This window comes from Anoplophora glabripennis, unplaced genomic scaffold, assembly GCF_000390285.2.
Source record: "Anoplophora glabripennis isolate ALB-LARVAE unplaced genomic scaffold, Agla_2.0 scaffold175, whole genome shotgun sequence".
Lineage (NCBI taxonomy): Eukaryota > Metazoa > Arthropoda > Insecta > Coleoptera > Cerambycidae > Anoplophora > Anoplophora glabripennis.
The window spans coordinates 523542-546011 of NW_019416926.1; the positions used below are offsets into that span (position 1 = coordinate 523542).

General features: G+C 30.9%; 2 protein-coding genes across 4 annotated transcripts in view; one reads left to right on the forward strand and one right to left on the reverse strand.

Annotated features, from left to right (window-relative positions):
- The window catches only part of LOC108904791 (arylsulfatase B-like), a 62103-nt gene extending 61249 nt beyond the window's left edge, over positions 1 to 854 (reverse strand). The window contains exon 1 of one of the 2 annotated variants that reach the window (XM_018707469.1): positions 571 to 854. In XM_018707469.1, the coding sequence (XP_018562985.1) occupies positions 571 to 684 (114 nt within the window). In that variant the 5' untranslated portion in view covers positions 685 to 854. The remainder of the gene's footprint in view (positions 1 to 570) is intronic. The other variant, XM_018707470.1, reaches the window with a different exon arrangement.
- A 6579-nt stretch (positions 855 to 7433) lies between these two features.
- The window catches only part of LOC108904784 (protein mesh), a 42810-nt gene continuing 27773 nt past the window's right edge, over positions 7434 to 22470 (forward strand). For both annotated transcript variants that reach the window (XM_018707460.2, XM_018707459.2), the window contains exons 1-4: positions 7434 to 7685; positions 7848 to 7988; positions 15811 to 16424; positions 19305 to 19611. In XM_018707460.2, the coding sequence (XP_018562976.1) occupies positions 7460 to 7685; positions 7848 to 7988; positions 15811 to 16424; positions 19305 to 19611 (1288 nt within the window). In that variant the 5' untranslated portion in view covers positions 7434 to 7459. The remainder of the gene's footprint in view (positions 7686 to 7847; positions 7989 to 15810; positions 16425 to 19304; positions 19612 to 22470) is intronic.

A 22470-nucleotide genomic window follows, 5' to 3' on the forward strand; every position in this document is an offset into this window, starting at 1 on the left:
AAACTAACTCCATGGGTGACTCCATGGCTTGTGTCGCCCGATATATATGCCGGAAAATCATTGCTGCGTTTGAGTTAATTTACGTCAGAATTATTTTTTTTATATAAAAACATATGGTACTATTCTGTCACGTTCTAAGCGATTGTTAAAAGATATAAATGCATGACCTTCAATTTTTATACTGTTTTACTCTTTAGCTAATATAAGTAATAATAGTATGACAAAAATACAAATGTCCATGTTTTTATAAACATTAAGTTTAGATTATTAAACTTGATTAAAAATATCAAGAATTTTGGGCTTTAAAACTCAAAGTTTAATTAAAATTTTGGTTAATATTTTACTACTTGTTTGTATAAAAATAACTAACTATTATATTAAATTACAAGTTTACCAATTATATCTAATAAATTACTTAGTTAAATAACGAAAATAAAAAAATTAGATTAACTTAGTAATTTAATGAAGTATATCTACTAATTATATAATTAATTAATATCACAAATTAATTTATATGTGAAAATATTTAACCTTACATATTTGTATTATAATTATTAACTTTTTACTTACCATGTCATCAGCAATTATAACAATAATATTTGGCTTCCCAGTTGATGTAAAACACAAATGAAATATTAAACTCAAACAGAATATCCGGTATATCCATACAAATTCAGCACACATAGTTATATTCTTTAATCGGGAAAAATACTTAAAATATGAACAAAATTTACAATGTGGGTTTTCTTCACCAACGTATATTAAAATAATTTTAGCGAAGATAAAATATTTATTGTGCTTAAACAAGTGGGGTTAATATTACAATCACTGGTGTGTGATAGAAACAATTCTCTTAATAATAACTTGATACTTGCACTGGGATTTCCTCCGCAGTCTATATCTATATCTATCTATCTGTCTGGTAAGTATGGCATACTCTCGGGAGTGTCTAGGGGAGGTCGAAATAACCCTAGTTTGTCATAAAAAATCCTAAAGTGCCCCTTAAAGGAGATACAGGGGTACCCAGCTATTTACCTTTTCGCCTCTAACTTTTGATGTGTATAATTTAGTGAAATTTAAATATTTTATGTAAGCCATAAAGGCTCATAAAACCATACCTACAGTAGATGTTTTACACTATCAGGGAACGGACTCGCCAACGCAGTCGTCGGGCCAAAATTTTATAAGGTGTCATTTTATAAAGCTGAAAACTGCATTTTTGAATACTTTCGTTATTCCTCTTTTAGAAATTAAGTTTTGGTATAACACGTCATTGAAATAATAAATCAGAATACTGCAATAAAACACCAGTCGCTTTCACATCGTGAATAATGTGTTATTGACAACATTTGTCAAAATTATCTGACTGATTGAGTACACAAGACTAAATAATGGCACATTATTCCTATTAGTCCAGACGGTATATGTTTCAAAAAGTACAAATTTGGGTGAATCGTATATCCACGGAGATTTTTGGCTTTTTGGACGAAAATGAAAGAGGAAAAATATGTTTGTAACAAAATTTTTTACAAAATATGACTAGTTACAAATCGAATTAATCATGATTATAATTGTAAAAATTGAAAAAATCGCCAAAAATGGGGTTAAAAACAATACTTTTTAGGGATTTTTTTGGAGTCTTTAAATTGGGTATAGGACCTTCATAGTTGGCTCAAAAAAACTTCATGTTATGTAGAATCATCATACCAAAGGACCCCGCACTTTTTATACGGAAAAGTGGTTTCAGTCGGGCGGTCTAATTTTTGATGGAAAAGGTAGTTCTCAACATCCTGAACAAAAAAGCTATGAGCACAAAAAAAATCTACTGTCAGGATTTTGCGCTACGGCGCATACAAGGTCGGCACCTGGGTTTTCAGGAGTCGGGTTATTTTTATCAAAAAAGAGCGTGTTCAGTGACCGACTATGGAGACATGTATGTGTTCAAAACGAGATTCAAAAATGAGGATTCCGGTCTTCCACACCACCTAATGAGGTTCCGAATGAGGCGCATTAGCTTCTTTATAATGGTTCTTCGCCAATAGCTCTATACTCCATTGTTGTTCCACAAGCTATTTCTTCTCAACTACTTCGATTTCAACGTGATTATTGGCATTTGTTCTGGCATCGCGGACGCGATCTAATAGTATTGTACGCGTGGGTACGGAAAAAAATTGTTGAATTTCGTTTTGAACATAGAAAAGGGGGATATATACAGGGTGTATTTAAATGGAGGGGCACAAATGATACCAGAGATTCCTTGGATGAAAATAAGTCGATTTAACCTAACATACCTATATCCCAAGTCGCATAATAAAAAAGATACAGGGTGTCAAAGTGAAAAATAAAAAATGGTTTTTCCTTAATAATTTCTATAATTTTAGTCAGAAATGTTTCAAATTTTCAACAGAGAGATTTTTTAATGATGGGAAAAATAATATAATAATGATTTTTGAGTGTCGAGTACGAGGCGCCCTCTGCTGGCAACGTTATGCATTAAATACGTAGTAACTTTTTTGCCAACCCCCGTATACAGCTTTTAGTAACAAAATATGAAATATTGGACTTTTTTTAACAAAAAAGGTATACTTATTGAAAATGGCTAAAGCCAACCGTTTAGGAGATATTTTTAATTTAATAAATTAGTGTTACGGATTTATACCTCCACGAATACCAAGGTTCGAGTTGCTTAAATAAATTTAAAAATCGAGTAGATAAATGTCAGTTGATAATACTCGTAAATTGCAATTTTGAAGTATTAGTTTAAAGTGTTAATTGATTTTAGTCACTATTTACCTGCATCCTAGATATTAAATAGTTTTGGAATTGAATAAAATAACAAATTATGTATACTAATGACGAGTATGTCGATATGTTGCAAGTATTTTTTAAATGTTACAAGAACTGTGCTGCTGCTGTACGACTTCATCATGCTAGTTATCCCAATCGTCGTGTTCCTGCTAGAAAAACTTTTGCGTCGGTAAAAAAAAACTTCAACCTCCTCCTGAAGGTACTGGCAGAAGACATCTTATTCGCGATGTAGAACTTGAAGAAATTGTCCTTATCAATTTACAAGATCAGAATTCTGAAACTAGTACCAGAAAATTGGCGACACAGTATAACGTTTCACATACTACGATTTGGAAAATTGCAAATGATAATCTTTTATACCCCTACCATCTACCTGTGTATGAATTGACTGCTGCGGATTTACCTAACAAGATATATTTTTGTCAATGGTATATGAACATTTCAAGGGAAAACAGAAATATTTTATCCGGTATTTTGTTTGGTGATTAAGCGTCATTTTCACTCATGGTCTGACAAAAATCCTCACCAAGTTTGTACATCCAAATTTCAACATAATTTTAGTTTAAATGTATTGGCAACAATCGTAGAAGATTATCTTATTGGTCTGTTTATTCTTCCTCGGCATCTCGGCGGAGCTGGATATTTGAATATTTGAGATTTTTAAATGAGCAACTCCCAATATTGCTTGAAGATGTGCCACTAGCTATCCGTGAACACATGTGGTACGCACGTGACGGAACTCTTGTTCATAGTTGTTAGGCAATGGTTAGTAGCTGTTAGACAATGGTTAAATTTAAATTTTCCTGAGAGATCGATAGGTCGAGGGAACGATGCACCAGTCAAATGGCCTGTGCGATTACCGGATCTCACACCCATGGACTATTTTTATGGGGTCACTTAAAAATGTTGTTTATTCCAACCCTATTGATAGTGTGGAGAATTTTTGCAGCAGCTGAGGAAGTAAAGAATGACATACATATTTTTTCAAGAGTTCGCCGTAATTCTAATCGTAGAATTAGACTATCCTTGCAGGAAAATGGAAATGACTTCGAAAATATCCTTTAAAAAATTTTTTATTGCCAGCCAATTACATATTTCTCTTAAATTATCTAGGTATTGACTGTTAAGTAGTGACTCTTGGTGTTAGTTGTTTTGCTCTTTTTCTAATAATTATTATTAAACTAACAATAAATAGGTAAGTATTTTGTAATATTTTTTCAGCTGAACTGTTATTTCATGAGATTTCTTTAACTCAGAGTTTAAATAATTTCACATACACAAGAAAATGTGTTTTTTAATAAAGACACCGAAAAAACAATTAAATAGAAATTATGCAACAAGTGTATTCACACACGCTAAAATAATAGGTATGCAAAAATAGTAAAGTAAATTTAAAACAAGAAAAATAATGTTGTCTCAGTTGATTTCTGCGCCCCCTTTTGGTCGAATTTTAAAATACAGAACACAACTAATAATTACTGTGAGGCAATGCGTTCTGAATTTATTAACAAAAGTGTCTGTTTGTACCTTGGTATTCGTGGAGGTATAAATCCGTAACACTAATTTATGAAATTAAAAATATCTCCTCAACGGTTGGCTTTAGCCATTTTCAATAAGTATACCTTTTTTGTTCAAAAAAGTCCAATATTTCATATTTTGTTACTAAAAGCTGTATACGGGGGTTGGCAAAAAAGTTACTACATATTCAATGCATAACGTTGCCTGCAGAGGGCGCCTCGTACTCGACACTCAAAAATCATTATTATATTATTTTTCCCATCATTAAAAAACCTCTCTGTTGAAAATTTGAAACATTTCTGACTAAAATTATAGAAATTATTTAGGAAAAAACATTTTTTATTTTTCACTTTGACACCCTGTATCTTTTTTATTATGCGACTTGGGATATAGGTATGTTAGGTTAAATCGACTTATTTTCATCCAAGGAATCTCTGGTATCATTTGTGCCCCTCCATTTAAATACACCCTGTATAGTACTTTTTCTCTCCAACACACCTCAACGCATGCATGTCTCCATAATCGGTCACTGAACACGCTCTTTTTTGATAAAAATAACCCGACTCCTGAAAACCGGTGCCGACCTTGTATGCGCCGTAGCACAAAATCCTGACGGTAGATTTTTTTGTGCCCATTAGCTTTTTTGTTCAGGATGTTGAGAACTACCTTTTCCACCAAAAATTAGACCTCCCGACTGAAACCACTTTTCCATATAAAAAGTGCGGGGTCCTTTCATCAAAATCGGTTCTATAGATTTTACATAATAAATTTTGCAATCCAGACTTTGAAAAAAAAACTGCAAATTTTCTAAATTTTGCACAGCAAAAATCAAAGCCCTTAGATACTTGAAAATTTAATCACACATAGAAGAGCTCTCAAGCTTTAAAACACTTTTTGAAAATTTCGAATCCGTCAATTAGGAGAGCTCTGGTGTTTGTTTAAACATTGATCGAATTTTTGTACTTATAAACAATTGAACAATATTATATTGAAATGAAAGAAAAATTCTTTCAAGCAAATGAGAAATTAACTCATTATATTACTAATTTTCGACATATTTTGAAAACAATTGTTATTTAAACAACTTTAGAATATTTTCAAAAATTTGTTTTTGATCTCTGATAAACAGTATATAAGTTTATGCACTTACCTTTGATACGATAAAAAATAAAGTTGATAATTAAAGGAAGTTTAAAGATAAATATTTATCGGATTGTTGAAAGACCAATAATTATTAACGATAGGCATTTTAAAATACGCTAATTGTTTTTTTTTAATCGCGAGACTTCGATTAAAAAAAAAAATCATCAAAATTTCGAGCAGGTCGAAGCGGCCGGGCTCTCTGCTTCCCCCACCACCACCATCCGTGCGATTTTCTTGAATTTCTCGCTTGCATAAATAACTTTAAATACGTTTTAACGTAGGTTGCCAATGAAGAAAAGTATTGCAAACTTAGACCTGGTAAGTACTCAGAATACTAAAGATATTTTTCGAAAAATTAGGCCGGATGTCGAAGTACATTTAGTGTAAATGAGCGTTTGATCGGCTATAACTACGTAACAAATTGTCCAATCGATCTGTTTTTTTTTTTAAGAAGTGTCTTTCCAATAACTTTTAGAACCTGCTTTAAAAAATTTGATTTGATTGAATATTCACAAAGTTAATCTAATTGTTTATAAGTATAAAAATTCGACCAATGTTTAAACAAGCGCCAGAGCTAGAGAGCCCTTCTATATGTAATTAAATTTTCACGTGTCCAAGGGCCTTGGTTTTTGCTGTGCAAAATTTTGAAAATTAGCAATTTTTTTTCAAAATTTGGATTGCAAAATTATTATGCAAAATTTATCGAACCGATTTTGATGAAATTTGGTGTGATGATTCTACATAACATGAAGTTTTCTTGAGCCAAGTATGAAGGTCCTATTCCCAATTTAAAGACCCCAAAAAAGTTCCCTAAAAAAGTAATGTTTTTTAACCCCATTTTTGGCGATTTTTTCGATTTTTACAGTAAGAATCATGATTCATTCGATTTGTAACTAGTCGTATTTTGTAAAACATTTTATTACAAACATTTTTTTTCCTCTTCCATTGTCGCTTAAAATCAACTCTTGAAAAGATGCATAATTAAATAGGATGAAATTTATGACATTTTTCGAATTTTTTTAACATAGTGTGCCGCCAAAACTTAAGCCCACGTTTTTTTTATGCTCATAGAAAAATGTTAATTTCTAGTGATATTTGAAAGCTAAAGAGCCAAAAATCTCCGTGGATATACGATTCACCAAAACCACAACAGATACCACCTAGTCTATATGTATAGCGAATATGCTGACATGCATATGATTTATGGACAAGCACTCGGCAATGGTGTTGAGGCAAGAATAATTTATTCTGATACATTTCCTAATACTTACATTAAAAATATTGTCATTATGGAAATTATTAACAGAACAAAGTGGCTCACTTGGTATATTTTAATTCAAAATTTAATTTTGAGACAAATTGCTAAATGTTCAATTTGAAAAAAAACTGCGTTTTTTTCAAAATGATTAAATTGTGAGTAATTAAGTTATGTAGGTTATCCACTGGATATTTTTGGAAAGTTTAGTGTCTAGACTATTTGTAGTTTGAAAATTATAATTAAAGCTACTCAATTATTCTGGATCTGTATCTTTCAAGCTGGTGCTGAAACATCGACATTAAAACAGTTTGGAATTTCTTGAAGACAATTCACTTTTGAGATAGCAATAAATATATTTTCCATAAAAATTTGTGTAGAATTTAAGTGATCTTCGTTTATAACTGGAATTGTGATAAAATACCATTATTTTGATTAAAGAGAGTAATAATCACCGGGTTACAATTTGTCATTATTCGAAGTAATCTCTGAAATATTCAAATAGGTGATCATCCTGAAACACGCTGTACATACGTATGTGTGTTTTCGGTTTCTCCATAAACATACTAAGAAATAATATCACCTAGTTTACAGTGTGTATTTAAGTAAATGTGTCATTGCGTTCTATAGATAACTTACTTTATCTCTTATCTCTTTTTACATAGATAGATAGGTATTGTTCAAATATTATCCGTTCTCACTACGCAGTGTGTATGTGGTACAAGGTGGCAAAAGATGAGATTATTTTATAATTACAAAATGAAATTAAAGTGGTTTTTGTTACTTTGTATATTAATAACTGTAAATTCTCAAGAAGTTGACATAGAAGACGAAAAAGGGAAGGATGAAATTTCTCCAGAAATTACACAAAATGAGAACCAAGAAACAATCCCAATTGAGCAAGGAGTGAATGAAGGGAGTGATACAGGTGGGACCAATCAAGGCGATACAGGAAATTATGGTAAATACTGAATTAAACAAATAGTGATTTGTAAAATTACTAATATATTTCAAAATGTTTAATGTTTTGCCTGCTGAATTCGAAAATGAACTGATAGAAGTTAAATTTTCTACTTACCGCAGATTTTTGAATGTAATAGTATTTTTTTCTTAATTTTTATAGAAGTAGTGGTAGATCCCAGTCCTTCTCCAGAAATAACAAACCTTGAAACTGAAACAAATGCCACTAACAACGATCCTAAATGGACAATTCAAACATTTGGTCGCTCTGGAAATTACGTTACATATTACGGGACAGATTACGGTTAGTTTTGCTTGATTTTTTTCAATATGCTTTGTTTGTAGCTTATTTATCAGCAATATATCATTACAATGTTTACTGCCGCCATATTTGGGCGTGGTTCATTAACCAGCACTCATTTATATGGTTTTATATGAACACGAATTATAACTGAAGTGCATATATAATTAATATTAGTGACTAAATGATATTGAAAGACATGTTCATTTCGTAACTACAGAAGTCACACTGTTAGTAAAATTGGTTGATATAAGAAATGTTCGTCCTTATTTAAGAGAAAAGTAATGGAAATTATGTATACCCATGTCAATCTCTGAAAATGAATGAATTAGGATAAATATTTATTTTTTTGTATCTAGGTTGTAAGTGAAAGGAAATTTATTTTTCAAACCTTGTTTTTTGCATGGATCTAATCATATTTCATAAATAAAATTTCTGATAGCGAATGAGTCATATTTTGATAAACCAGCAATTCGTCAGTTGCCTTACAGTTAGTTTATTTTTCCCCGATATGTTTATCTCAAAAGTCTTGATAATAAATTTTAGTTGTCAGACAAACCTTTCATAATAATTAATGGCGTTTTCTTTCCAGTTTATGTATAGAGGTCGTTTTTTTTAAACTAAATTTCTAAAAAGAATCCCAATACATTCTCTGTATGCAATTCTAGGTTTATATAAGTTGTTAAATTTTGTTGTTTTAAAAATAGGAAAGCAATAAAATCTAAATTCGAAATTATTATTAATTGAATTACTCTAACTATTCCCTTCCCGAGATAGTAATGTTATTGTATCTAGTTTGAAAGGCCCTATATATCACCGAAAATCAGAAAGTCATAAATATTCATTTTATTAAATATAGTCTAAATTCAAAATTTGCGAATATCATCGTTAACAGTGTTTCCTCCAAAATTTGTCAGAAGTGCTCGAATTATGTATTCTGATATTTTTCATCTCATGAAAATACAAACCCTTAAATAAACAAACCTTTGCGTCAAAATCATCTCGTTTCGTTCTAAGAACTGAAATAAATTGTTCTATTGAGTCTAATATAAATTGTTGTATTAGATCAAAAAAAAGTTTTTAATTTTAATTAACTAAGATTAATATTTCTGATTATGATCGTACCTCTCCTTTTTTATTATTTGTAGATTTAATAGTGCAAGCTTTGTTACAGCAACTTTTATCAGAATTTTAACCAATAATTTCACCGTGTACTTTTGTTTCAACCATTATCATGTCCCTCGCCATTTTATTTTTTATGTTTTTTAGTGTTTTATTGAATTTTTGTACTGAAGTATCGTTATTAACTAGAATTCAATATAGCGCCCATCCAATAAAGTCGAAACGGAGATGACGATTTCTCGTTAAAACAAAAAACAGTTGTTGCGGTAATAAATTTTTTTCCAGATTTCAAAAGACAAAAAAAGTCTATCTCAGTTATGAAAATACACTAGGACACCCGAATAGTTAGAGCCCATCTGCGAGCGCCATTAAGTTAGTAACAAAATGGTCTAAAACTATCCCTACTTTGATTGAAAAACTATTGTTTTTCAATCTCTTCAATTTTCTCAATTGGTATCGAATCCAATTAAATCTCTAATATTTTTGAAACGTTTATATATCAAATAAATGTATGGGTTATTAATCTTATAGTCCAATTAACTAAGCCTTTAAATCGAAATTTTGTCAACTTGGCTGAATTTTTGATATGAGTTAGTTTAAGGTGTATTATAACAATAAGTGAGAGTAATTTTTTGTTCAACCCCCGGCCAAGGGTGGAAAAAGATAAAACAAAGGGCTTTTTCAAGATAACTCAAAAAGGGTAAGAGCTAGAAAAAAAAGTTTTTCATGAAAGTTGTAAAGCAGACAATTCTACATAAAAATGGTCTCTTAGCTTTTTCTTGTACTATTAAAATTAACAGAGTTAGGGAGGCTAGAAGTTAAGGGAAGATTTCAGAAATTTAATTTTGTTAAATCATTAAAATTAACGATTAAAAATTTGATTTTTTGTTATAACTTTCTTATTAAAAATTAAAAAATATATCTATTTCTCTGAAAAGAAAAGTTACATATTTTAGAGCAGATTGAAAAAAAAAATTACAAAATTCAATCATTTTTCTGTTTGTTATGATTTTTTTTAAATTTCTGAAATCTTCCCTTAACTTCTAGCCTCCCTAACTCTGTTAATTGTAATAGTACAAGAAAAAGTTAAGAGGCCATTTTTATGTAGAATTGTCTGCTTTACAACTTTCATGAAAAACTTTTTTTTCTAGCTCTTACCCTTTTTGAGTTATCTTGAAAAAGCCCTTTGTTTTATCTTTTTCCACCCTTGGCCGGGGGTTGAACAAAAAATTACTCTCACTTATTGTTATAATATACCTTAAACTAACTCATATCAAAAATTCAGCCAAGTTGGCAAAATTTCGATTTAAAGGCTTAGTTAATTGGACTATTAACTATAAAACTTATAATATTATTGTATAAAATTATTATATTCCCGCAGTATGTTGTGAATTTAGTAAAATGTTCCATTAAGTTGTGACTTTAAATACGAAAAAAATGTTTAGTACCTATACATACAATTTATTTTTAGAATTAATATTACGATTTTTATCACACTAATCCCATATCCGTTCAAATAATAGGACCTACATGGTATTATTTACACCAAAGAAATTTTCCCTATGAGTCATACAAATAATTAGATTAATATTATTATTTATATAATTTTGATGTCCCCATATAAGAAAAACGTTTTACAATTTTTATTTCTTAACGATAACAGCAAGTCGAGTAAATTTTTTACATTACTTATTTAATCAATATTTTAACGGTTCATCATCACAAAACAAATAAGATAAAAACAATTGATCACAGTTGCGAAATTTTAATTTACTGTTAGCTGTATGATACTGTGATGATAAAAGCAAATAATTATAAAAAGGCGTGAATCATACAATACCGAGTGTTTCGCATAGAAACCGACACGCAAAGCAGGGGCATGTAGGGGAACCCAAAATATGGCGATTTTACGCAACTTCTGGCGGTTTTCCACTAAACGGACAGTTGAGTTTATGTCCTATTTGTGTTTTCTAGAACAAAATAAAAACAAAACTGAAACAAACCCAAAACTCTTGTTTCCATCAAGCTGGCTACATTTTGTTCGAGTTTTGTTTTTGTTTTCAGTCCTTTTCCACTGGTTGTCGCAAGGAATTCAGAACACATTTTTTAAAATAACCAGCCAACATGTTTAGAGAAGATTTTTTTATTCTTAGTTATGGCTGGTTTATACTGAAGTCCTTGGAAAAATAGTGTGTCTACAGAGTGTCCCACCTTGAACTCCATCGATGGATATCTGATGGTGTGATACGGATCGTGGGGTCGACACTAACTTTCTTATTTTAAATGGAATTCCTTGTATATTATTACAATTTTTGGAAATATCATCCATTTTTAAGCTGAAAACATATAGCACACTCCATACTTAGGATTGACCGTTTCAGAGATATTTCGATTTTTAAACAAAAATTGACAGATGCACTCGGCAAAATTTAGTTTTCCCGGTTTATTTTTTTGTGCAAATTGGAAATTTGTAGAGAAATACCTACTTTATCGAATTTGACATGAAAATTTTTCAGCTTTTATACAGGGTGGTCAAAAAAAAATCGAATATGAAGTTCAGAATATGTGGAAAACTCGCAATTTTTAAATGGAAACCCCTAATTTTTTTGCAATAATATACAGGGGTTCCATTTAAAGTAAGAAAGTTAGTATCAACTTCCGGTATGACCGGAAATACGATGACCTTGAAAATATTTTAGCTTGATAGGCTCCACAGTCCGTATCAAGCCATCTCAATTTCAAAAAAATCCTTCGAGCGGTTTCCCAGATATCCATCTATGGAGTTCGTGGTATATGGACGGTTAAAGTGTTTACTTGGTTAGTTTGTATCCTAGCCAAGTAAACACTTTAACCGTACACATATATGTTTTTTAATAGCTATAATTCATTAATGATTAAAATATTGTTTTTGGGAAGAAGAAAACGCCAACATAGATATTGGGTTGGATCACTTAAATAGAAAACACAACACAGCCGTTTCCACTAAACAGACTTGAGTTTCAAAACACGTCGAAACCCTTTGATGAGACCGCTTTCGAGCGGGACCCAAAAAACAAAACTCCAACTGTCGCAAAACACGCCAGTCTTCAAAAAGTTTGCGAAAAGTTACAGTTTTGTTTTATTCGACACAAGTTTGTGTTTTGTTTTTGTTTTGTCCGTTTAGTGGAAAACTGCCTTTTTGAAGCGGGACCTGAAAAACAAAACTCCAACTGTCGCAAAACACGCCAGTCTTCAAAACGTTTGCGAAAAGTTACAGTTCGACATAAGTTTGTGTTTTGTTTTTGTTTTGTCCGTTTAGTGGAAAACCGCCTTAACATTATGCTGCACCCGCTAAAAATTATAGGCTTTGAAAGTAGGGTTTCAAATTTCGATAAAAATTAATATCTCAGTCATACTTGAACTTAGAAAAATCAAATTTGGTAAACGGTGTGAGTGTACCAAGAGTATTAATCGATAGTAAGTGTCAACAAACAACAACATATTGTCAATTTTTAATTTGATCGGCCAACTTTGTTTTTTTTATTTCTCAACCACAAAGTACAACTTCGTAATTATTTAAAACATAACTAATATATAATAAACAGAAATAAACAAATAATTCAAATGTGCTGCCACCTGCGTAGGCGTGCTGCCTTCTGTGTAGGCGTTTTGGAACGGGGATGGCATTAATTGTATCTTTTATTCTTCGTTTCAATTCAAATAAATCGTTATTCAATGGGGAGGCCAACAAATTGGGCCATTTCACCCAATCCACCGCCCAGGAAATTGACCATCTAGCCGTTGTCGAATAATTCGCGTTGAATGCACTGAGTATCCGTATTGTTGAAAGTAAAGGAAAAAAAAACAAAGTTGGCCGATCAAATTAAAAATTGACAATATGTTGTTGTTTGTTGACACTTTTGATCAGAAGGATATCAAGTACAAAATATCAAAAATCCAGACAAATAGAGAGATCAAGATCTTTTAAAACTTTTTTCTAATAGGAACTGACATGTCAAGAAAATAAAATAGTTTCTCTAATGGTGTGTTTCTTAATAATAATCTCAAATATTTGCGAGTAACCTTTCCAAAAATTGGAGCATACTAGGAAATTTTTCTACGGCAAACTATACATGTGCAGTTTTTATGCAACTGTGGCCTTGAAAAACCTCAAAACTTGGTCGATATGTTGATAAGGATGTGCAATTGGGATGGCTGTAGCGTTTTCGGTGGTTTTAAGAACCGTTTTATGATTTTGGTGGTACGTAGTGGAAACATAAACAAGATGGTATTATTTTTGAGCTACAAGACGATTCACAATTTTGGGCAATATTATCATAACTCTATATCTCTCTTTTTACACTAGATAAATTGTGATGAGATGTTTTATCTATGACAACTAAGTTCATTTGCAATATGTCAGAAGTTTGCTCTGTGGTGGATTCTGTAAATTTGTTTAAGACTTTAGCAACGTTTAAGTAGTTGTAAAGCCAATTTTAAAGTTTTTTCCTTTGCTAAAGGCATTCTAGGTGAATAAAATTAAATCCCGGACCAAAATAACCAAAAAATATACAGCATCATGGAACACCTTAATCATACAAAATATTTTATTTAATTGTAAATTTATCGCAATGCAAAATACTGTTTAATGTGTTTTTTGCGACCTCTATGTTTTAAGTAGAAAATAAGCACAAATTCATGTTGAGCTATCTCAAAAACGCTCCCATCAAATGTCATTGAAGTATCTTAAAAAGTGACTGAGTTACCTTAAAAAATTAAATCAAAATGCTTTTTTTATAGCCGATAACTTTTCAAGGAAGGAAAACTGTACTAAGGCAACTTTAAACCGGTTTATTTTCATCAAAAGAAATCCAGTCTTGAAGTATGGCTCATTCGTTTCCGGACACTGTATACAGGGTGTTTCTAAAATAGGGTTCCAAACTTCTGCTGCGTTTATAACTCATTAAAATAAGCCAAAAAGTTCCTATTAACATGTGCCCTAAAACGCACCCTTAGGAAGTTATATGCCTTTAAAAATATATGCCTTTAAAAGGGCTCAAACAAAACTGTTTTTTTTCTACTTAAATTTTCCACTCACCACTTTTACTAATTAAACACTGCAAAACTCAATTGACAGTTTATCAATAACTTAAATTGTTAAGCGTTGTGGCAACGTCAGTCTTTTATTTGCCATGGTAAACAGATTTTTGTAATTTTTGGCCTAATAACTTAAAGAGCAGAGTAGTTTTCAAACTCAATTTACTCGAAAACCATTGGAAATATCGATTTGGACAAAGATAATATTTTTTACGTAAAATTGTTAAGATTTTATAAATCTGTAGAGAAAATTGTAAAAATATTTAAATAAAAAAAATTACGGGCCGAAAACCCCCTTCACCAACCTAAATGGGACGCATATGATTTGCATGTCGAAAAACGGAGTAGCCCATGTTATTTAACGTAAAAAGTTATGTAAGACCCATAAATTTTTTTCTATTTATTTGCGACCGTTTTGTCAATAACAGAAAAAAAAACAGTTTTGTTTGAGCCCTTTTAAAGGCATATAACTTCCTAAGGGTGCGTTTTAGGGCACATATTAATAGGAACTTTTTGGCTTATTTTAATGAGTTATAAACGCAGCAGATGTTTGGAACCCTATTTTAGAAACACCCTGTATATGTATGTTTATTTTTCAAGCTTACAATTAACTTTGTAGTCTAAATAAATCATGACTAACTTGAGCGCTTTCAATACGGGTGGCCCATAATGTATGGGGAGTAACTGTAAATTGTAGACATCAAAATAATAGGTTTTAGCCAAATATGCACGTTTAAGACTGTAGTTTTTATGTTATAATAAATGTTGATGTTACGGGTATCAAGTTTTTAAAATTAATTGGTACTTTCATATTTATTGTCGACAGTTTCTAATAGAATATTTCTCATTTGTTGAATATAAAAAATAAATATAGAGTTAAATATTGCAAATTGTCTATTTTGTTTCAGTTTCGGATATAATGCATGTTTTGCACTTGCTTTAGTTAAGGTGTTTTGAAGCAAAGTTTAACATATAACTTTAGTTAAATTTGTTTGTATAAACTTCTACAGGTACAATAATCTCTACATGTGCAGATAAACCTGATTAGATTAGACCACTATAGGTTGATAAAACTTGCAGCTTTCCCCGCAGTATTTGCATTTATCCTTGCAAACTGTTATGCATGCTTAGCGTATCCCGCTCCGGCTTGAACTCCTGTCGCTCTGAATGCTAAACAATTCATGCCGTTTGCCTTTCAGTCATTTTTCTATACTTAAATTAGAAAAAAAAGCCAGACTTAATTTAATAGGAGTGAATTTTTGCAAATATGTATATATTTTTTAATTGTATATTTTTCAAGTAAAAAGAGTAAATCTTAGTTACTTTAAAATAATTTTAAAAACTTTCAGCCTGAAATTACGTTGAAAACTACTAATTTTTCTAAGAAACAGATGTTCAGGTGACACATCATTTTGAAGGAGTCTGCATTCTGTGCATCTTTTTAAATTAGATCCAATAGATGCTGAAATAATGCGTTTAGAGTGTAATGTATTTATAGTTCTTAAAATAATTCAAATTCCTGACCTTATTCATTTTTATTTTTATAAAATTACTATAAAAAGGATAGTATTAATACTTTTAATATTAAAAGTTATTATTAAAATAATGTGATCAATTTTAATTTTAGATCCTATGACATCAAACATAGCTCCCCAAACATCTGACCAGAGAGGATTTTCTGATACACCATATACCATTACTGAAAGCCGTTTGACACAAATACGCAGTAATTTCATGTACCCCTATTTTGATAAAGGCGGCAATGCAGACAATGAAGGAGACTATCAAAAAGAAATTCAAGCTTCTTCACCTCAAGTACACAAAAATTTAAATTTTCAGTTGCCATTTTTTGGATTCCGATTCAATTATACTCGTGTGTCTTTGAACGGTTATTTAGAATTCAGTGACCCACCACCAAACTACGGATACCCCCTCGTATTCCCAATAAAGGATTGGCCCAAAGTAAACGATCCATCTTTTATTGGAATATTTTTCAGTAAATGTAGAATAGGTAACTTGAGAGATGATGATATTGACAGAAGACCTCCCGGAGTGTATTTCAGAATGGAGAGGGATCTTAGGACAAGACAGGATCAAATGGGGGTAGAAATAAGAGAACGATTAACATGGGATATCAAAGAAGGCGTTATTGGGGCAGACACATTTAATCCTAAACATGCTATTATAGTTACTTGGAAAAATATATCATTTAATGGAGGTTTCGCCAACGCTTTATACCAGGTATATATTTTTGATTTATAACATGTACTCCAGTCGAATTAGAGTTTGAACGTAAAATAGTTATTTATGCACCAAGTAAAAAAAGTAAGTGTTTACGTGACGGCCTTGTTTAACAACACGTCTAGTGCATTAAACACTTTGAACGAGTTGCATACAATATTTTTTCTACGTTCATGCCAAAACCAAAAAATGTTTTATTTAGGTGGCACTAAGTGTAGAACAATAAAAAGCGTAATTTAATAGCAAAATATTTAATAGTTAAGCTAGGAACTAATATGTTAGGAACAATTTAACTCAAACTTTATTTTTACCATTAATGTTAAAAGTAAATGTACAATTTGTGCAATTTTCAATATTAATATTTCTTAGTGAATTATTTTTTAATTCTACTTCTTGATTTGTGACTGTAAATGTACTAGTACTTGGTATCTGTACATTGTCATTTTCTTCAGGTTAAAATATTTTTTTTGCAACATTGAGTTTGTTTGCAAGTGATTCCTTTGCGTATTACTCCGCTACTGTCCATTTGAGCTCTAGTATATCTACTCCAGTATCTACAAAAAGTGTTGCGGAGGATCTCCTGAAGCAGTGCCCTGTGTATAGCTTAGGATTCTCCAAATGCAGAAATTTTGCAATTTCATGCGGGATTTTAGCAAACGTGTTCACACTAATAGCTTGGACAATGCATTTTTCATGTCGATAATTGATAAAAAAAAAACGTTTATGCGGAATAAAATTGGGACGTAATTTCGTGTATTTATGATATATATGAATCAAATTTAATTCCTCCTCCACCTCACCTCTAATGACAAAACTTCGTTCTTTGTCAGTTTTTGACCGTAGCACCTTTACAATTAGTATTGAGCCTTGTTCTATGTCTTCGATACTGAATTTTTGGAGCTTATCTCTACAACATGCCCCTGCGAGTTAAATATTGCAGCGACCTACAAGCATTTTTAAAATGTTTTACAAAAGCTAAATAATTACCGACTTACTTTTTTCATCAAATACTGGGAGTCTGGAGCTTCTTTTAGAAATTTATAAATGTGTTTGCTGTTAAATACTTTTGACTTTTTTGGCCGAAATCCTACAGAGTTCTGTTTCATGAATGCCGTTAGTTAATATCAATATTTTCTTTTGAAGAAAGACAAGCTCTCACCATTACTCAGACCAAAGTGATGAGGGTTTAATATCATTCGATCTTTTTGAAAAATATGCAAGAAGTACATTTTCTGTATAATTTACAACTTTTTTATCGAAGCGCCACTTTTTAAAACGATTATAAATTTCTTCATATTGTTTTCTTGATTTACCTACTAGGTAATAAGTTTAATGACGCTGTATTTGCTATTTCACTGACTTCTTCTGCATCACTATCATCTATTTTTCCAATAATATTTATTCATTTTAAAACTTTAAATTATGTAATTTTAAGAATTAATTTTTGACTGACGTTTCTAGAACTACTAACGACTAGTGCAATAAAGAATCAGTTTTTCACTAAATATAGTTCAATAAAGTTTTGTTTTTTGCATGAACGTAGACATTTTATTGCACTTTATGACATAAATAATAAATAAATACTAACTCCAAAGAAGTGACGGTAAGTTGGCAAATTGCAATTAAGTGTTTAACACTTACGTATTTATTCACTTTTTTTAATGTCCATGAAAATCTAGACGACCTATCGGAAAATTAGTTATTTTGTGTTATAGGCCATTAAATTGCCTACAATTTAAGTAGGTACTAAAGTCATATTTCAGCAATTTGTTAACTGTCAAATAAAAGTCGAACGCGGAAAATCAATTTTCGAAAATTGCGCATTATTATTGCAAAAAGCCATGGATGTTGATGGAATTTATGGAAAAGACGGTAAATTCAATGACCAACATGTGTGCCAAAGGCCGATTCGATTAAAAATTAAATGGTTGCCCTAGGTATTTGTTAATTCGTTTCGTTCATTTTCTTGCAACTAATCGTTTAATTACTAAACGTTAATTTTAGAAGTTAATATTGAAAATGTAGGTTCTAATTGATCCAAAGAAACCTATCGAAGAAGAGAAATTCCAAAAAGTTGAAATTAAATTCCTCTTTACAACTAACAAAATAGGATCTGCAAAACAGCGTTATAAATGTCCCAGGGTCAAGCTAAATCCCGATCGGGAATTCCTTCTTTTTGCATTAAGGGACTCTTGTGCTTCAATCAATCACTGTTCTCAACTTGAACAATATAATCCTTATTTTCAGAATTAAGTTATCACTTTCATACATATTTAATATTTTCTTAAAATGATCTCTTGACATTGCATTTAAAATCAAAGGTTGCTGCTCTAATAATTTGTCCACGAAGGTAATTTAGTTTTTTCTTTATTGTTTGGTTATTTTATCATGAAGAAATGTTAAAATTACTGAAATAAACCTTTACACCAAAAGGATCGGTCAAAGATTTATTTTTATGAATATAGTTTTACCTAACTAAAAATCTTACACTGAAAAAATATTTAAATGAAATGTTTGCCTCAAACTAAATTTTTTTGTATAAATGTGTTATCAGTAGCCAAAAACGTACACCGAATCTGATACACTGCAACTGGTTTGTGCTATGTCTTCGTACGGAATTGAAATTGACTTCTGGTTTATTTGAACTTTCTTGTCAATTTTAATCAAGGACAACCTTATAGACGTTTTGTATATGTAGAGATATAGTTTATAAAGATAAGCCTTTCAACTAATTATTTGCATACAAAGATTGAAAGTTTCAATAATTTTAGAAAATAGCTGCTAGATAGTTAAGGAAGTGAATACGACCATCAAAGTTTCTAATAATACAAAAACGTATATAAGCAAACTAATATATTTTGTCAAAATATTTACTTATAGACCAATACCTTCCAAATGGTTCTTGCAACGGATGAAGTATATACATACGCTATGTTTAATTACCTGAACATTGACTGGACTAGTCATACCGAAGCAGGAGGTGATACGAGAAAAGGTGAAGGTGGTGTTTCGGCTTATGTTGGTTTTAATGCTGGAAACGGAACAAGAAGTTATGAATATAAGCCATACAGTCAAGAATCTGTTATAAGGGATCTCACTGCAACTGGATTTGGTAACGGATTCAAAGGAAGACATATCTTTCGTATAGATGAAAAAATCTTGCTTGGTTCCTGTAACAAAGACATAGGTAATGTATAACACGCAATATTTTTTGAGAATATTTCATACCAAATTCGTGTATTTCAATTTTATAAAAAGTATTTGTTCCCTTTCCTTTCTGAATAAAGCAAGTACTCCATCCATTTGTTGAAGTAAACATTGATGTGAACAAATTCGTTAATCTACAATGAGCATTCTGTTTAAGATAATGTAATTAAATTTGATATAATTTGACTAAAATTTTAAACGACTTGTACACAGGGTAGTGCAGTTTTTAAACCAAAATCACTGGTCGACGAAGCTCATAAGACACTACCGATGAACAACGCCGCAGGCGAAAAATTTTTGAGGTTTTATGGAGAGGAATTTTGAAATAAATAATAATATTTCTTCCGAATGCAGTCAATAAACTCGTTTTGAATTGTCCGTATGAACCTAATCTGATTTTACTGTTTACGAGAAGTTAGGAATTTTACAATAATAAAATGGAAATTATTTTCCATTATTATAAAATTATTTTGCCTTATTATTTGCGGGGCGAACTGTTGTATTTGTTATTGTTTGGTGTTTCATTTCACTCATTGGCCGACTAATTTTCACCAGCAGGCGACGGCGACGTTTGTGTTTTACTAATTAAATGTTTTAATTTTACTAATTAAAAAATGATATGATAAAGGGTGTTTCTTAAATAGAAGTCAAAAATCAAGTGGTGTATTTTATGGCCAAAAATAAGGGTTTCTTGTTATATGTATAAATGTCTTAGGACAGCCATTGTCCAGCTACATCGCGTCAAAAATTAAAACAAAAAGTCAGTTTTTAATTTTTAATTTCTAAACCGCTTAAGATAATTTAACCAAATTCGGTGTGCATATTTAACAAATGACAGTAGGTATAAAACAAAAATTACCAGCTTTAGAAACTGGTGGTGGAGGTGTGGGTATCATCGATCATTATTTGCCAAAAAATATGGGCCAATGTTTAATCTTAATTTTTGGTTTCTTTACACTTTTTGTATAAGAACAAAATTTATTTATTTGATCAAGTGCATTTTTACGATACTCATCTTATTACATTACTTCTTCATCTAATCTTGATAGATATATATTTGCGATTTTTTTGCTTCAATTTATACTGTTTCTGATAATAAATCTTCTGCATTTATTGATCCTTGAATACAGTGTATTTAATTCTGACATGGTTTTTAATAAATTAATTCATCTCACGAAAAGCTTCAATGTGGGTCCTGATTGAAATCCTCCGTATTTTTTAAAACTTTGTACTCCATTTTTGGCTTGGTCATTATCGTTACTTTTTCAGATTTCTATGTATGTAATTATAGACCAATTTGCTGTCTTAGTGCAGCAGGAAAAGTTTTTGAATCCATTGTTGCAGATGCTCTTCGTTTAAATTTTAATAGTTTAATTTCTATTTATCAACATGGTTTTTACCCCGGTCGGAGCACCAGAAAATAACTTACTGATTTTCAGTAACTATACTGTGAAGGTTATTGAGGATGGGCTCTTGGTTGCGTTTGACATATTTACGTATTTACCAAATACCTATTCAATCAAAAGTTATTAACAATTGAAAATCGAAAAAATAGCATTTTTCGAGTTTTTAACGGCGTTTATCTCGAAAATTATGCGTTTAACAAAAAAATTGCAAGACATTTTCTTCTTAAAATGGGTCAAAGAACAAGAAAATATTAATAATATATATTTTCAAAACATTATGCATTTATTTTTGACCTACTTTTATGTTATCATATTTTTGTTATTAATTAAAATTTTCAAGTTAATAAAAATATCTTCGGTTTCGGCATCGGCTTCGGCCGAAGGTGACCCATAAACCGGCTTCGGCTTTGGCCAAAAAAATCACATTCGGTCGGTCTCTACAAATAAGTGTAAAAATACAAAAAGTGAAGATAATACAATGGCGCATATGATGACCTATTTTATTTGTAATAATATACAGGGTGATATATTTTTTTGGCGAATAATGATCGATGATACCCACACCTCCGCCATTGGTAAGTTTCTAAAGCTGGTAATTTTTTGTTTCATACCTACTGTCATACTAAATATGTACTCCGAATTTGGTTAAATTATCTCTAGCGGTTTAGAAATTAAAAATTAAAAACTGATTTTTGTAAACTTTTGACACGCTTTAGCTGGACAATGAATGTCCTAAGAGCCCACAAAAAAACTTATTTTTGGCCACAGAATACGCCCCTGAATTTTTTACCTCTATTTAAGAAACAACCTGCATCACACAGAAATACAAAATATAAATTGCTTAATTGCTTACCAAGTAATCTTTAGATAACTTTTTAATACTTTCAGTCAGGAATGTTAATAAATATGTTTACACATACTTTTTAAGTCAGTTCGGTTATAATTTCACTTGCCTTTTAACAATGTGTCATATAAATTTTTGGTTTCGATTATATTAGCAGATAAATTTAATAAAATCGGTAATGGGATTCTGTTATTTGGGTATTTTGAACTCGATCCGAAAGGTCATTTAAGAATGAATTATATAAAACTATGTGCAGTCAAAAAATCTCACCGTGAAAAAATCAAATTAAAGATTTAAAAAATCCGTATCACTAAATCACACACTTTAGTTAGTTCGAAAAACAATCTTTTCTTATTCCCAAAATGAGGAATTATTTATGAAATGTGTTGTGATAACCAGACAAGAAAGAGCGAAGTAGTAACCTTTTTAAACCGGTGTAATTTCTGAGACAACTCTTTTAATTCTTTTCTTTGATTATTTGCTGAGTTTTTCATGTAGGGTCAGTAGACTATATCAAAATTTATTAAAGAAAATCTTAAGATAATTTGAATTTAATTGCCGCCAGAATACATTCTCTAGGTACGTAGAT